Source organism: Chaetodon trifascialis, chromosome 5 (assembly GCF_039877785.1).
Source record: "Chaetodon trifascialis isolate fChaTrf1 chromosome 5, fChaTrf1.hap1, whole genome shotgun sequence".
NCBI lineage: Eukaryota > Metazoa > Chordata > Actinopteri > Chaetodontiformes > Chaetodontidae > Chaetodon > Chaetodon trifascialis.
The window spans coordinates 22,257,081-22,274,361 of NC_092060.1; the positions used below are offsets into that span (position 1 = coordinate 22,257,081).

At 41.4% G+C, this 17,281-nt stretch overlaps 1 protein-coding gene across 1 annotated transcript in view; it reads left to right on the forward strand.

Annotated features, from left to right (window-relative positions):
- Window positions 1-17,281, forward strand: part of glra4a (glycine receptor, alpha 4a) — a 46,546-nt gene that overhangs the window by 12,134 nt on the left and 17,131 nt on the right. Inside the window, exon 2 of the mRNA XM_070962539.1 lies at window positions 16,498-16,628. Within this exon, the coding sequence (XP_070818640.1) occupies window positions 16,498-16,628 (131 nt within the window). The remainder of the gene's footprint in view (window positions 1-16,497; window positions 16,629-17,281) is intronic.

Sequence of the window (17,281 nt, forward strand, 5' to 3'; positions counted from 1 at the left end):
AGATCATGTACTTGCACAAATCCCTTGCGCTCTGACCTATGGATCACTGGCTGGATTTTTTCCCCACATTAGTGAGATGACTAGTTGTCCTTGACAGGTGAAGTGCAATATGTATGATATCATGGTGTGCTCAAGTTTAAAAGTAGCTGAACCAGTTTTTTCTTATGAGGCCAACACAACAGTTTGAGCTTTGAAAGGTGTTGCTGCTAAACCCAAAGATATTTTAGGGTTGCATTGGTGCACAGCTTCACAGAGAGCATGATTTTGCAGCTTTGACGATAAGTCTACAGAGGAGGTTTTCTCATAATAATTGCTGTCTGCAGTTTCCAACCAGTGGCACTGCTGTAAAATTTTAGATGTTTCAGCTCCTCACAGTCTTATTATTTCACTATCTGTCACTGAAGCAGGAAATCACTGTCTTTGTGGATTCCTAGAACTGACAAAGAGATTAGTAAGCCTCATTTTGGACAAAGACCATTTAATAGGCATCTCATTGAACACAGCACTGTTAAACTAATTTAGTTTATGAGCTTATTCGTGTAAAGAGCACATATTACTGGCAGGAGCCTTGTTGGTTGTTTTAGACAAGCAGGATAAGGTTGCACAACAGATTTTGAGTTCTAAGCTGTTTTATCACAAATGCACCGAATAGTGCTGTGTGTGTTATTCAGTAGCCTCTAAGTGGATGGAACAAGGACGCTAAACATATTACCAGTATGGCAGGCTTTGCACAAAATGTCAAGTTTCAGACTCTGAAAGTAGTCTGAGCCATATTTATCACCAACTGTGCGAGTCTATTAGATCCTATGCTGTGCCTTTAATTAACTCTTCCTCCTTCTCTTGATTCAATCAATGGCCTGTCGGGCGTTTGTCTCCCCCTGAAGGGACAGATTCACGTTAGCTTTTAGGTGCTGAAATCGGGTTAGAGGGGGTAGGCTGATAATCATCATAGTATAATTTTATTAATTGACAGTAACATTTGATGCTTGCTAGAAATATTGTAGGCCCAGAGCAGACTCGGAAACAGGCTCTCATGCATGAATTTGAGGGGAAATGAAAAGACTGATGTTTTTCTGCACCATTTTTGACTTGCCTGTGTATCCGCCTGTGTTGACACTAAAACAGGATAATTTCAATTTATTTGAACTGCATGGTAGTGTTTAATGTTTATGACCCACCATACCCTCTATAAAAGTTAGACTTCTCCACTAAATGTTTGAAATGTTCCATTTTAATATAATTGGAAAGAAACAAAAAGCTGATTTTGGACTATCACTACTGCCACATAGAAGCTGTATGAAAGAAACACAACCTAAATGCTGTTTACCGACAAAAGAGGTTTCAGTGGTCACTAGTGTGTTGGGTTTGTTGTAAAAATCAAGCCTTTGTTTAAGCAAACAGCTGAAACGGTCATTTCAAGGTAATCCAGCTCATATTTCAATGCTGTAGTCTTAATAACGTCAAACTTGGATGTCATGCTGACATTGGGTACAAACATTGCAGTCAGGAAAAATGCGTTCTGACATTTTATCATGGCTCTTTGGAGGGCACAACTTGGATGTCAGGCTTGATGTTCAAAAGACACGATCTGATCGTGTTTTTGTAACTGGTGACACACACTCTATCAGTCATGCATGGCCATACTTTGTTCATGGTTATCTCAGGCCACACACACGAGTCTCAGAGCTTCCTAACCATCCATAACAGGGCTGGAGACACATCTCTTTATCATGTTGAACAGACACAGTGTGAGTCCTGAATGTATTCTTTCTCTCACTTTGGTGCTTGACCACTGAGACTCCCTTCATTCGTCTGTATGTCCCCACAGGACACCCAACTGTGTGACAAAATCCTGTGGAGAAATGTTTGCTTTTCAATAAGTGGGTGATTCGCTCGATTAATGTGTGCAAGATTCTGCAAATGCATGCTCAGATTTGCCTATATGCACACTAATCTCTAAATCCCGTAAATGTCAATGTACTGTTCACCAAAAAGCAGAAACGGGTGGACCTACTGTACGTTTTTACGCCAAATTAAATGCTCTGTTTGTGACCAACATTGAGACAATTGAATATGTGTGAATTGTTGAGGGTTTGCTAGCATTAGCATTTAGTCTGTTTTTGTAAACAAATGTCTCTTATATAACTTCAGATTGATGCTCATCGCTGCTCCAAAACTTCCGCTGCAAGAAATCTGCAGAGTTAACATGGCAAAGAATTAAACATTGGTTAAAACTTTTTTTTTTTCACAGGTAGAGTATTTCCATCCCAACAGCCACTGGAAGGATCTGTGTCCTCTCAGTTGGCATTTCTGTATTGAGACACTGCAGAGCTCCGAGTTCTGACTCACTGTGAGAGAAACTGGACTTCCATACAAATATTTTGATAGACGGACAGGCACAAGCAATGTCTCCCATACGCAATAGTGCTGTAAGTAACAATCATGTATTTAATATTAACATCCACACCTTGCATTATTAAACATGGCTGCCATCTCGTTGTTTTGACTGACTAGCTCACCAGGTCATTGTAAGCAGAAATGGACTACAACACTGTCTGTAAACTACATTTGCAGACTGCTAAGATTATTATTGTTTGTGTATTACTTTACTCTTTATGTCACTTCAAAGCTCACAGGTGACTTTATCTTTTAAAATCTTTTGCATGTGCTGTAACTCATTTTTAGTGATTAGCCAGTGGGTGTCAGAAACTTACATATTGTCTGCATATTGCACATTTGCTGGTCTTAGCTCATTTATTTTCATAACTTGAAACCCCCTGAGGAAAGTAAGATGTGTTGACATGTTGAGCTGCAGAATGACAAAATAAAGTCATGGGTTTGTGCTTCTGTCTTTTGTTTACAGCTTAGACCTCACTATAAACACACACAAAACCTTTGTCCATCCCTTGTTCAGCGATACAGATTAGAATAATTAAACTAAAAAAGTGTCAACTTTGAAAGCTAAAGCCACGGAAGCAGAAACAAAGCAGATGCCCTCCACATGTGTCATTTGTTGAAACTGGCTGTGTCTGAGTTGGTCATCCCTTCCTTGAAAGGAAGTCACAGTTCTTTCTTGGAGATGTCGGGCGACCACTTCAGACTCAAGCAAGCTTGTCTAAGAAATGAAATACCAAAGGGCGTTTCAACCTCTTCACAAAATCAGTGAATGTTTTTTAAACCGTGATTTCAAAAACATGGTGACAGCGCAACGAACAGCTCATATTCACTCAGACGTTACAAAGTGCTTCAATCCTCAGAATAAGATTAAAAGAAGGAAATGATGGCTCGAATGTAAATAAAAGACTGATCAAATTCACCACAATGCTCTGTAGACTGCAGAAACACCTTTTACCACTCCCATGTCTGGATTCACTTTGCTACTCAGTAGGAGCCTAGCAATGATGAGGACACAAACAACCCATCACTGTTGGTAATCCATAAGTATGTCCTCAAATCCTCTGCTTTTATGACCATTATCACTGTATATTTGGCCCAATACAGCAGTAATGGAAGGAACCACAAAGCATTTCATTCCAAAATTCTGTGAGAAAATGTGTTTTTTACTGTTCAATATTTAAAGAATGTCACTCAAACTTTACTAGTTTTTAGGTGTTCAGCGTGGGGAAACTGAACAACTTCCACCTGTTAACATCAAAGTGCTGTTGGCATGTGTTTGTCAGTTAGACAGATTTACATTTACATAAAACATCACTAACGATTTGACCAGAGGTCTTTTTTTTTTTCTTATTAGAGCCGACAGCAGTTAATGCTTTATTTTTCTGATGCAGAATAATTCCAGAAACCATCAAGGGGTTTTCACAGTAAACAAAGAACAGCGCATAATAAATACCTCCTTGTTAATGATTTTTTTTTCTCAGTACTGGACAATGGCTTGAAGTGGGTAAATGCATTTATCTTCTGGAATTATCACATTTGCAAAAGCAGCAGAAAATCATTTACTTTGGGGTTTGGTTATGCTCAGTTGCAAAGATAAAGTGACCCTCACATCGGTGGTATGCATAACCTGACATTTGCATCCAAAACTGTGACGTTCTCATCAAGGGGCAAAAACAAACTTCTTCCTTTAGACACAGTAAAACTCTACATTAGCGGTACGAGTGAAAATGAGCAAGTAGCATTTCACAAAGCATTGTTAGGCTGCCTCTTTTGTGGGTGTGATTCAGAAAATCCCTGGTAGACCCAGCTCCATGGTGGCTTTGTCATGACGCTGTTGGTTCCAGCCAGCAGCTTGATCAAGCGAAACAGGCCAGCGGCTATGCCTACAACTTCCTTCGTCCTCACTGTCATTTCCAAAATATGGGTCATGCAGAGTGCAGTGGCCGTCTTTGTGTGTTTTTGTGGAAACCATTTTCTGTATGACTGTCTGCTTTACTTCTGCTGGGCTGAAACCTCCCTTCACTGTACAGATTGACAGCTAAACCCAGTAGCTTTTATTCTTTGGTTTGAGGCACAGGTGGACCATAGCTGTGGCTGAGCACACACTGACTCACCCACTGGCCCTTGGCTTTCTCATGTCTTTCTTTTTGCACAGTACATGCTGTCATCCCCAGGGCACAATGAGGAAGCCACCAAATCTTACTTCCTTCATAAGCTGCAACCATTAGCAGTTAATAACCAAGAGGGAGTAGCCAGAGGAAAGTCAGAGCTGTGGAGGACTATGGGTTAATACTATATACAGAAGGGAAAACACCATTACATAAACTGCTAATAGAAGAAAAACATTATGGTAGCTGTAAATGACCTGCAGGTAACAGGAAAACAAGCATATGCCATCAAAAATTTGATTTATACGGTGACTGATGGGAGCTGACACCTCTATCCATATTCATATAGGTGCATGTGGCAAATGGAAGACATAAATCATCACAGTCAAGCAGTCTATGGCTTCTAATTACATGTTGACTGTACACAGACTGCTGTCCCCCCTCTGTAAGAATCCAGCTGGAGAGATTTCCCAGTGGGCTTTGAAAGTAAAGAAGAATGGGAGGGGTGGGGGATGCAGAGCCCAACATGTGGAGGCACACGCAGCTGCTGAAAGCCTCTTTTTATATACTGAAAATGCACACACAGTAGTGCTTCATTATGTCATACAATTACCATCCCACTTAGGCTGCATCAAAAAATCCAGTCTTACTTCTCTTATCATTGCATTTCATTACCTTGACTACAGTACATGGAGAAGATGAGAGAGACAAACGTCCTGCTTTGATCGTGGTGTTTGTTCCCCGTGCATGTGAACACAGACGTTTGGTTTACAGCACAGTTCATAACGACGCCATAAATTGGCATTGGCAGACACGTCAGCTATGATTCTTCAAAGAAGCCACAAGAAGAGTTGGAAGTGCGGATGATAAGATGATGTGCTGCATTTGCCGTTTCATCCAAGAGAACAAAATGGACCATTATTTTAGTGCTTTACAGTACCAGAAACATGACAAAACAAACAAAGCTTATGTAGTGAGGAGCTGACTACTGAATGAAGCTGCAGTCCATTGCAAGCCCCTAAGCAGACACATCAAAGCAATCTTTTGCAGTCAGTATCGTCCCTTCTCTCTATCAGAAATCCTGCTAGCTCTGTTTCACAGAGACTGACAGGAGGCAATCCGTGCTGATATCAGATTTTATACTTGGAAAAGGTGGCCTGAATACTGAGAGGCTTGGAGAGACATCTGGAGGATGGATAGGTCTGAGCATGCTCTACATTAGATTCATCTCCCTTGCGGGGAGAGGTCAGCTCCTCAGGTTCATCACTGAGATTGCCATTTAAACTGCACTGTTGTTTTGATTTGGCTTTGGGGAGAGCTAACAGGAGGTAAATGCAGAATATCTACAGTTAAATACATTTTTTTCTTCAAAGTTTAATGCTAATGGTGAGTTTGAAGGGTGCTGCCTTGGTTGAGTCACCGTTGATTCAAATGTCACCAATGACTGTAGGTTTTTAGTTCAGCATATGTATTTGACACCATGGTGGCGTTATAATAATGCACATTTCACAGGGACAAAAGGACTACACAAGGGGGGCTCCTCACCAAGGCTAGCATGACTCGTGATTCACACATATTCATTTAAAATATTTTCCCTAATTGCCACTTTACCCAGGCGTTTCCTTGCATTGTTTTAGTTATTCAAATCTTGGCAGCTTATTCAACTTCTCATACTCTTCTTTCAGTGGCTCCCCATCGGGGGTCGCCACAGCGGATTATCTGCTTGCTGAGTCCCACCCAACCCGGCTGCATATTTGATTTGGCAAGCCTCCCCATTTATCTGGGCTTGGGACCAGTAATTGGGAATGCGCTGACATCCCCAGTGGCTGGGGAGCAACCCGAGATTCAGTGTCTTGACCAAGGACGTGTTGACATTTGGACAGGAGGAGGGTGGGGATCGCACTGCTAACCCTCCCTTCATCTCTAGCTTGCTAAAACTATATCATAGAGCATTTGGAAGCTGTTGACAGTGATAATCAGCTTTTCCTCTAGTTTGGTTGTTCATAGTTGAGTGGATTAGACAACAATTGAGTGTTTCTCCATGATGAGGATGTCAAAGTGTTTTTCACCCACCCCAGGTCGCTGTGCTGGGAGTTTTTTGAATGGTGGGCGGCAGTATGTTTAAAGGTTAAATTCATATTGAATGGCATCCCAATTCAGTGTCAGTGAAACTAATAGGTTCAAAAGCACATAACCACCCAGCAGCGGCAGGAAGAGTATCAGATAACATAGGCTGAAGGCTAAATCAATCAATCTGCAATCCTGATGTCAGTTGCAGAATTCACACGGACCTTTGATCTTGAACATTTTTGACATTTCTGCATGTCTGTTAGAACCCGACATTCACTCCCTCATATTCCCACATTCGAACTGCAATAACATTTTCAGAGATGAGCTCAAAAAAGAATATTTGCTAGATAATGCGTGTGGGCTGAACAATTCATTCTGTCATGACATTTTGACAGCAGATGTAGCAATTAGGAGTTGGAGACAGTGTGGGAGTGTTTTCCTCAGTTTTAATCACACGGTATTCAGAAACCCAGCAGATAAAAGAATTAAATGACAAAGAGAAGGATATTATATTTAACACAAATATGAAATTTAAGTCTATAGACAAGAATGTATTAGTGTGCTGAAGATTAGTTATGGCTGCATGGGAAAAGCCAGAGTGGTAGCTGGACTTCAGTGCACTAGAAACAGACCATTATGAACATGAATATGTCATCAAGCTGCAGCTCATTGTGCCCTCGTCATTACTGTGGCACCAGCCTAAAAACACAATTTCTTCATGTCAAGCCTCACTCCCACAAGAATAAAGATTGCATTTCAAATTAGTACGCATGAGCGACGGCACAGAGTTGCGATTTACTCTAGGTTAGCATGGATTAATCTAAATCATTAAACCCCCAAGGTTTCCATTGAGACGGCTAAATATAACAAGAAGTAGATTCTACCATTAGAATTGGCTCATGGCTGAACTAATTAAGCTTTACAACAAAACAAAAGATCAAAGATAATGCTGAGGAGAATAGAAATGGTTCAAAGATAGGAATCAAATTTAAAGCAAGCCCAGTAAACAGCACAATGTCTAATGGGAATAAGTCCTTTGCCACTAAAGTCTGCTTAATCCACCAACTGCCTTTGTTCCTCTGATCTTTAAGCTGTACAACCCTTCCATCCAGACATATATATTAGTGATAGGGCTGCTGAAGCAACGTAACATATACTGCATTTTTATGCATATATATATTCTCTTCACTTCCCTGACCATATACAGAGTTGTTTTAAAAGGACAGGTGATATTCTACATTTCTCTTATTAGAACAAAGCCCTCATGAAAAGACCAAAACCAGCAATGAGTTGATCCTACTGATAAGTATAACATGTGCAGCCAAAGCCTGAAATACTATTCCTGCACCATAGACCTCCATTGTTGTCCAGAAACTACTGCAAACAAATTAATGAGCCACACTGTTGAGTAGCCGACATGTTCCTTCATTACAATGAACATGGGTGCTGTAATTTATTTTGAATTGATTCCACGTACGCCACATTGATGCCATAAATACTTGAGTGCACTGAATCTGCAGCTGGAAATAGTCCCCTTGTGCTATTTATTATACTGAGCAACTGGGGCTAAAAACTGCAGCGCCCAGCTGTTTTAGCCATTTTTGTCATGTATATATTTGTGACACATTTTAAACAAAGCACAAAGGTATTGCGATACAGACCAATGCAAATTGCTGATTTTTATCTTTTCCTTTGATTTATTGACAAAGGCAAAAATACAGAATGTCAGCATGCTCATCCTTTAACAAAAGCAGCTAAACAGGCTGTAACCCATTGGGGTATTTTTTAACTATAGACAGTATATTAAGAGCTGCTTGTCAACCTCCTCCTGCATAATGACAGATTGTGTTCTACAGATGAAATTTATATGCAAAAATGGACTGTTTGAAAAATTCAGGGGTCATTTCAAATACATCCATCTTATATTTTACTGTAGGTTGAAATATGCATGTATGCCCTGTAGGTAACCTGCCATGGAAACATGACTCAGTACTAAAGGCTGAATCTGCACCCGATTTTTCATTCCACCTTGGTCCCCCTGAATTCACACAGGAAGCATACTGTAGTATGTGTATCGTCACCAAGTTTAACATTCTCACCACGTCCATTTTTGCCTCTATCTGTAGCTTTATTATCTTTTTCCATCCTCACGAAGTTCGTTTTGATCCATGTTTCCACTTTTCATTAGACGTCCAGATGTGGTTTACTACTGTTCAACTGGCTCAGTGAGAAGGTTTCTACTGCACAAAGCTCTGTCTGTATCTATGTTTCCATACCTGGAGGTGTCACTGTGAAGGAGTGGCAGTGGTCATGTCATTGAAGATAAATGTGCACGGGCAAATTGCAGTGTGCTCCAAATCCCATCCCCAATGAGCCTATTGATCAAAAGGGGACAGCAGTTGCCATGGGCCATCATATACAGTAGTGTGAAGATGAGGGCTACACAGGTCATTAAAGACAAAAAAAATGACATGTCATTGTACTACCATGAAGCTTACCGTGGTTGGATGTATTTTGATCTCAGGCCTGTCACTGGGATGAGTCAATCATATGGTTTGTTGGACCTGATAGAAAGTTGTTCTGATTGTCTAAGAGCCCTGCGTTCAACCTCAAAGTGAGAGCGCTTCTATGAGAGCAATAGCTAAGGCTCAAGTGGACGTCAAGGGCAATTTGACAAGTAGGAAATTAGAGCAATGTGTTTCAACAGGCGGAGAGAGCAGTTTTTTCTTCCGTTTCCCATTATGCTAATGGCACTAAAAAGTTAGCAGGTTCATGCATGGATGTCTAATGGCCCTGATGTCCCCCAGCGCTTGCTTGTAGGAAACCAGCGAACAGCCATATTGTGATATGATGTGCTTTTCCGATCACCAGTTTCTTAATGAAAAAGCAATTAACAGAATATGTCGGCGCTCCATGGGCAGAATCCCATCCCATCTAATCGGAGCTCATTTCACTCAGTTACCTCCAAATCTGAGGCTCAGCAAGGTTTAAACCGCTGAGAATAAGACAGTAACTTACAGACAAAAATGCTTCTTGCTGTTTCTAAGTGAAAACCAATCAACCAGACCAGCGGGTTGAATATACTGCGTATACAGCATCCATCTCAAGGCAAGCATTCAACATTTATGTCTGTCCATATTTATTGAGGCTTTATGTTGTGAGAAAAAAGAGGAAGCAGGGGATTTTGCAGATGTAAAGAAATGTTGGCCTCTTGCCTCCTGGTACCCCCCTCCCCAGTCCATATATGTCGTCATACGTTTGAGCCTTATATGTTGTATACAGAGTGACAGCTCCAGCCTCTTTTTTTCACTATGTACAGTTATATATTCTTTGCAACTAAATGATGCAGTACACTGGAAACGGGTACTCCAGCGTCCTGCCTCTCATTCCTTGCCTGAGCTGTCTTGTCACAGAAATTCAACATTAGATATAATTTACAGGATTTAGTACTTTTCCTACCTTCATGGAGGCTTCTGAATGGTCAGCAGCTAAAATTGGCTTCCAGGATCCATTTATCCGCTTTGTGACTTCATATCATAACTGGAACTCAGCATGCACTTCAAACACTAGCTGCAACAGCCATGCAGAAGCATTTTCTGATATGGTGTCCCCATCGTGCCATACAAACTAATTAGAACATTTGATTAACACATGTATAGTGTGGCTGCACCCACCCTGATTTGAATTAACACCAACTGTATTATAACTCATACACTGCTGATCCTTGCAGACAAGAGAAACTGGAAAACAAAGTAACCGTGATCAACACTGGCCCATGCACTCATGACTACATGCTGTATTTCTGAGCTGTTGGTCATGTGTACACATACTTTGATTAAAATTAATGGCTGACTGAAGTTTTTGCTTAAGACCCAGTGGGGTGGAACAGTAATCAAATACCGAGTAGCCTCTCAGATGAGCTACACATACAGCAAGAACGCAGGATTCATTTCAGAAGCGGTGTGTGTGTGCATGTGTGACAGTAGATAGTCAGCTACTCGACCATTTCCCAGTCAAGCCGACAACAGCGCGCTCGGCTTATGCATTCTCACTCTCACTCGCCAAGCAGGACTCATTTTTGGGGCTCAGTGGTCCAGCTTGAAGACGGCTGGGGAACTTTTCTCAGTGTTCACCGAGACTGTTAAATGTGACGGACACATTGTAAGTCGCTGAAAGCCCCCTATTGGTTGCTGCGTACACAGTATATATTTGATTGGTGTGACAGTGTCCTCAACTCATGTCTTAGAATGGATGGGAGTGACTAAAATGTCTTTTTACCCTAAGTTTTGCAAAGTAGGGACATTTGCAGGGATACAAGGAATGTGGAACAGGGCGTAAATTCTGCAGGACATGTCCACTTGGACACCTACTTCCAGCCCTCTTGTCATACAGTGGCTTCCCATGATTGATCTGCTGTTTGTCATCAAAGTGTTTCCCCTCTCATGACTGTAGTCTGAAGTAGACTGAGTTTATGCGAGCCCGGGAATGAATAACCGCAATACATCCAGAATAGAAGTACTGAATCTTTAAGTCTGTGTGATCACTTTGCAGGTCTGTAACTGGAGAGGATGTGAGGATTAAAACCATGCTTTCAGTGTCTATTTAGGCTTCTCCTCAGAGGGACGAATAGAAAGTATGTATTGTGCGACTGGCTGGCACGCTGATATTTCAGAGGAAGACTTCTGAGCAGCTGTTTGAATTCCACTCTTATAACCACCTCTGTTTTTCCAAGCACTTGGAAGTGTGTGTGTATACAACTGCATTTCAGCTTTGATTCAGCTTAGCTTTCAAAGCCAAATAGAGTCACTGACTAACATGAGAGTGACGGCCAGAACTTGCTCTACAATGGAAGGAAAGAAAGAGTTGTTACGTATTCTCGACAGCAGTCTGGCACGGATGCTCCAATGAAAGGGATGTAGAGAGAAGCAAAAGGTCAGGCTCATTAAATGTCAGCAAAGAGCATCTTAATAATTGAATCATTCAGACAAAGAACCACATAATTTAGCTTTGAAGGCTTCTGAGGAGCCACTTGCAGATGCACTTGGAGTTTTACAGTCACTAGAAACTGTAGATATATTTTTAGAGTGGCTGTTGTACAGTGCTTTAACCTAAAAAGACTTAACATAAAAAACAACTGCATTATATGCATAAAAAGAGTGTATTGTTTGCCAATGAAGACTTCAGTCTTTGGTTGGTGTCCAGGTTTTTTTTCACTTGTACTGCATTCAAAACCTCCATCAGGGCTCATCAGTCCGGGCATAAATTTTCAAATGCATTTGACATGATTGTCGACAGACTTGGGCTGCTGCTTCTTCTTTCACCCTCTCCGTGATATAATATAGCCTATATCAAAGCATTGAGGACACCACAAACAATAAGGAGTCCAATTTGTAATGCATGAGGGCTGATGGAGAGGTAATGTAGGCCCCCGAGGGAAGGCAGAGAACCACAGCTCCTCCCACAGCTCCGGGTGAGGAGTTCAGCTGAAGACCTCACCACAAAGAGTTCACTTGAACTGCGATTGCTCTCTGAATAGCAGTACGCAAGGAAAAATGTCTTCGGTCTTCAAAATCTGTTTGCTGTCATTATTAGTCTTCCTATAGTTAGAGATGCTGAATTTCTGAAAAATAGAAACCTCTGATGTGCACACTCCAAGATGTATCAGGTAATTAATGCCAGTCATTCCTGGATGTGATGAATTTGTGTGTGTGATTAGAATTCGTATCTGCAAAGAATTACCAAGGCATGCTCAAAAAGCTCCTGCAAATATTACACAGCGCTCCCAAATGAAGAATTTAAAGATTAAGACTTTTGCAATTCCGATATACATGCTATTAATGGAGATTAATGCAAACTTGAGCATCATTAATCCACCCAGAACCACAAAAAAAGAAATGCTGCAGATAGAAATATTTCATTTCCAGTCATATACTGTAAATGTGTACTATCATCGGACCATTGTGCTTGATCAGTATCAAGGAGCGAAATAACAGGCCTTCCTACAGCTCTGCTGTTTCATCGCTGTTTATTAGGATCAACAAGCAGAAATAGCTCCATAGAGCCAAGCTGCACTTCACTAGAATTTACTGTGGAAGTCCATGTGTTGGGTAATAGCTTTGACTTCAAGTACACCTGAATAGACAGTGTAGGAGTAAGAAATGAACCTCATCTTATGGACTACACTTCATATGTAGTGGTAAGACTGAGGACTTTGACTGTGGTGAACTCCTATATAATCAGCCATCTGTGTCAAAATGCATTCACAAGGCTCTGCCAGAGCATTCAATTGTGTTAGAGACCCATTCCTCTTCCATCAATATTTCTTGAAAACCACAGGTTATTGTCACATTTGTCTCTGAAAGCTTGTGACCACCTGTCAGAGAAAATCCCACTCGAGACCTAACGGGATATTTTATTGTTCTGTTTAGATCCGTAAAACAAGCACAGCCGAAGTCTGACCAGAGAGAGAGAGAGTGAGAGAAGGATGAAAGCGGGACCAATATACTGTAAAATCAGCAACACTACAGAGTGGACTTTAGCCAGAAGCAGTGGAGTGGAGTCAGGGGACCAGTGAGAGCTGAGCTTTATAATGTAAGAAAGGCTGAGATATGTGCACAGCTCCACTGGGAAAATCAACAAAAGGTGCTGGGTGCCTGTGTTAGTTTTAGCCATACATTACCAGCGGCATGGCTTCAGGGATGGAAACTATTGGATGGTTAGTAATGAAATTTGGTACTTTACCATGATGAATTGTTCGGCCTTCAGTATGTGTGCACACACGGTTATGCAGCGCTTTGAAAAGACCTGTGAAGACAGTAGTGGACAAAAGAGAAAACATTTAGTGATAGTGATCACAAATCAAAAAAAGATGAGATATTAAAGAGGTACTGGAAAATGAATTAGTCCAATAATCAGAAAACTGGATTCACAAGAGTATTTTATAGACAAGCTGCTAATGAGTTACATTGTTCCTCTCTCTAAGAAACACATATCACCAGGATTACCATTGACAGATCAACGTCAATCCCTCATTCGAAGTACAGCACAGTCATTCATATATTAAACACATAGAGTTGCAGAGCAGAGACGTTGACTGTCTGTATGAAACTGTACTGAGCAGACAGAGTCACGATCGTAACAGCTTGGACCAGAAACAGACTGAACTGAAGTCAGTCAGAATCTGAACACCATCACGGTAGAAACAGTGATGCGTTCATATACAGTTAGTCCAACAGTGATTACTTAGAACATGTATTAGTGGCACATTAACCTGAGACAGCTACTATTGATGTGTAACATCATTAACACCAATTTGATCACAGAAGAAGCCCATTTAATGTATCAGCCAATGCGAAAGTGCCAAAAACTGCAGTTCCCTGAATGGCCACGAGAGGCTGGCTCCAGGAAAAAAAAAAATCCATATACCCCCATTTTAAAATGGCCATCTTTAGAGCAGAAATAAATATGTTTAGAGCCTGTACAAAAAACAGTTTTGGCCACTGTAGCTAAATGCCATAGTACTGCAAATCCTCTCACAGATGAGGTCCCAGTGAGTAAAGCGTGGGCGTCGATACACAGAAGACATCTTGTTTTGTACCAACAGTCAAAATCGTGCTCTTTTAAACATTACCATAATCCTTTCCTAACCTAACCCAAATAGTTTTTCTAGTAACCATGAGTTTTCCCCTCAACTTAACCAAAGAGTTTCTGTGTCTAAACCTAATCATACTTCAACAGAAGCCATCGCAGATCAGAAAACAATCAAATGAATCATTTTTTTAATGATAGTATGTATTTTACAGGATGTTTTGTGCTTGAGAAAGCTAAAATAATTTAAACAAATTAGAGGTGGTCTTGACACGACCTACAGCCTTGCTAACGCAACACTTTACACTTACTTATTCCTTGATTGATTTATACAGATGGCTGCATTCATTCAGATTCAGACATCGAAGGACAGACACTGTCAATTCAGAGCACTGAGATATTGACAACATGCTGGTTTCCATCTGAAGCCTGGGAAGCATTGACAATTCATGAGTGAGCAAGGACACCTCAAATGTAGGTGTCAGTAAGCAATCTATGTGAGACCAGACAAGGCCAACATGATCTTTTGAGTAAATGCTTTAGTATTATATATTTTGTAGAGACATGCTCAACATGAGTAATAGTACAGCGGAGTGGAGGACTTGGCTCAGATCGTGGGACTGTATCCCACGGGGCCCTGTCTGTTCGACCGGACCCAATATTGTGCGATTAGCTGCTGGACCCTTAGTTCCCTTATGGTTTCATAATTATAACACAGTCAAGGAGTCAAAATCATCACAATAGATTATTTACGAACAATTCCTAATAGGTCGTTTACACGTCACATGACTCCTCTGTTGTGGCACAAACTGCAGATGGAGGGCAGGAAGTGATCATCTGTATAGGAAGCACTATAAAACACACTCATAATGCCAAAAAACGACGGCGTTTCACCGGACCTTTGTGAGTGGTTAACCTTGCAAAACAATCATAACATAAACGTCAACATTTAGCACTGTGGCTTTGAGCATTTGTTGCTAGGTTAATCCACAGCACAATTAAAGCTACACACCCTAGAAAAAAAAAAAACGACTTTGGTACAGAGGTCGTCGACCCAAATGCTAACAATTAAGTCATATGCCTCCATACTTCTGTCTGTTTTCATTTGGTTTCTAGAGCAGAACAGCGCCTGAATGACCAGATAGGTGGTCATATCTGCTGCCTCGGTAGCAGCAAATCTTTCAGTTCAGTTGAAGAATCGCTCTGCTTCATAACGTTCTGTTTATACCTCTCTCTCATAATTTCATCTAAACTAGCACAGCAAGAACTTTCCTTCATCTCGTCCATTGCGGTTTTTACTTCCTTCCCTCCATCTGAATTTAACGTCACATGACTGCAAACAACCCATTGTTGCTGATACTATTAAAACGGGAAAATCTCTCACGATCTGCTCAGCATTACTCTTGAATGCCAAAAATATCCTCCACGAAGACCTCGATCCTGTCGCCCCGATGATGCGGTTTATGTAACTCTAAAGGCAGCTAAGAGGCTGTAAGATTGGTGGATCAGTGATGAAGAACACAGGGCACCAGTAAAGCTGTGCCTCAGAGGGGAGTGAACCAGCCGTTTGTACTCCAGAGCTTCAGATCATGACAGATCGTGAACTGTTAACAGCTGTATCAGAAGCATGGGATGCAATCAGCTGAGCTCCTGCAGGGACTGGCAAGAAATCACACCCATTATGAACCCGGCTTTCCTGGTGTAAAGCACATTTTCCTTCTTTCCCGCCACCTTTCTTTGCTTTTCTCTATCTCCGCTTCTCTCTTTACTTTTGCTCGGGCCTGTTGGCTATTCCTGTCAGTGGCTGCCTGAGCCTCACTGGAGCTTGTATCAACTCCCTCCTCTCCCCGGTGTGACATTCATAGCATTACAATTGAGCCATCAATCTGTCGAGCCTTACACCTGCTAAGCCACGAGCAGTGGGAAGCGCAGGAGAGGGACGAGTTTACCTCAGAGTCTGTTTTGCCTCTCTGTAGTTAGAGCCTAACAACCACAATAAGTCTCAGACATGATGTGAAATAGATAAGCTTTTAGTTGCCAGCTGAGGCAAGCCATTCAGTCATCATTTTTCACCCTCATTTCCCCATCCACCGCTGGGTATTTTTTGCTGATGACTGACTTGGTGATAGCTGTTGGCTTCTCATTCTGTTGGATTCTCATTATTTTTTTTCCACCACCCCCACTGCTACCTCTCTCTCTCTCTCTCTCTCACACACACACACACACACACACTCCTCCTCTGCTGTTTCCCAAATCTTCTCTCCTTTTCTTTCTCTTTGTATTTGTTCCCACTCTCCCTCCCTCCCTCCCTCCCTCCCTCCCTGGGTAATGTCAGACTGAGCTCCTGTAAGGAGGAGATAAAGCCCCCCGGCAGGGCAGGACCACAGCTGTCGCCTTCTGACTTCCTGGACAAGCTCATGGGGAAGACGTCAGGATATGATGCCCGCATCAGACCCAACTTCAAAGGTACAGTGTATGCCAAGGCAGACCATCACAGTAGCCCTCAAGAAAATCCAGCAGAAAGCACAACAAGAAAACAAAAACAAGGACCGGTGGATCCGTGCTGTGAAAGCTAAACAGCTGACCCCTGTCATGTGTATGTGCTGTATGTTGTTCTGTCAGACACTGCGGCGTGATCTCAGCTGAACTTTTTAAAATTGCTGATTCTCAGGCAAACTCTGGAGTTATGACAGTCTTTTTTTCCATAATCTCCAAGTGGATTTATGGACGTTCATGCATGATGATACCAAAGATAATATCCTCAATGTACGGTTAGACAAAGATTATGGTGTTCGAGTCATTTATACACCAATTTAGATTTTACTGTATTGGATTTGTTAAGGATAAGCAGTTCCATAGTTCCACTGCAGTGTGCTTAACTGCACCAGTAATGACTGTATTCAGCCCTTGCCTCTGATTGGTCAAGATGTATCACATGGTTGCTTGTTCTTGTCAGATGATTCAGTTGAAGGTGTGAAGGTCTGGAGCTCAGTAGGTTTTGACTGTGTTTATATATGCTTACGTTCTTGCTGCATTTACTCCACTTATTATATTTGTGTATGATTTAGGTATTTTGTTAATATTTTGTATTTGAAGAAGTTTTAAGTAAACAGTTGAAA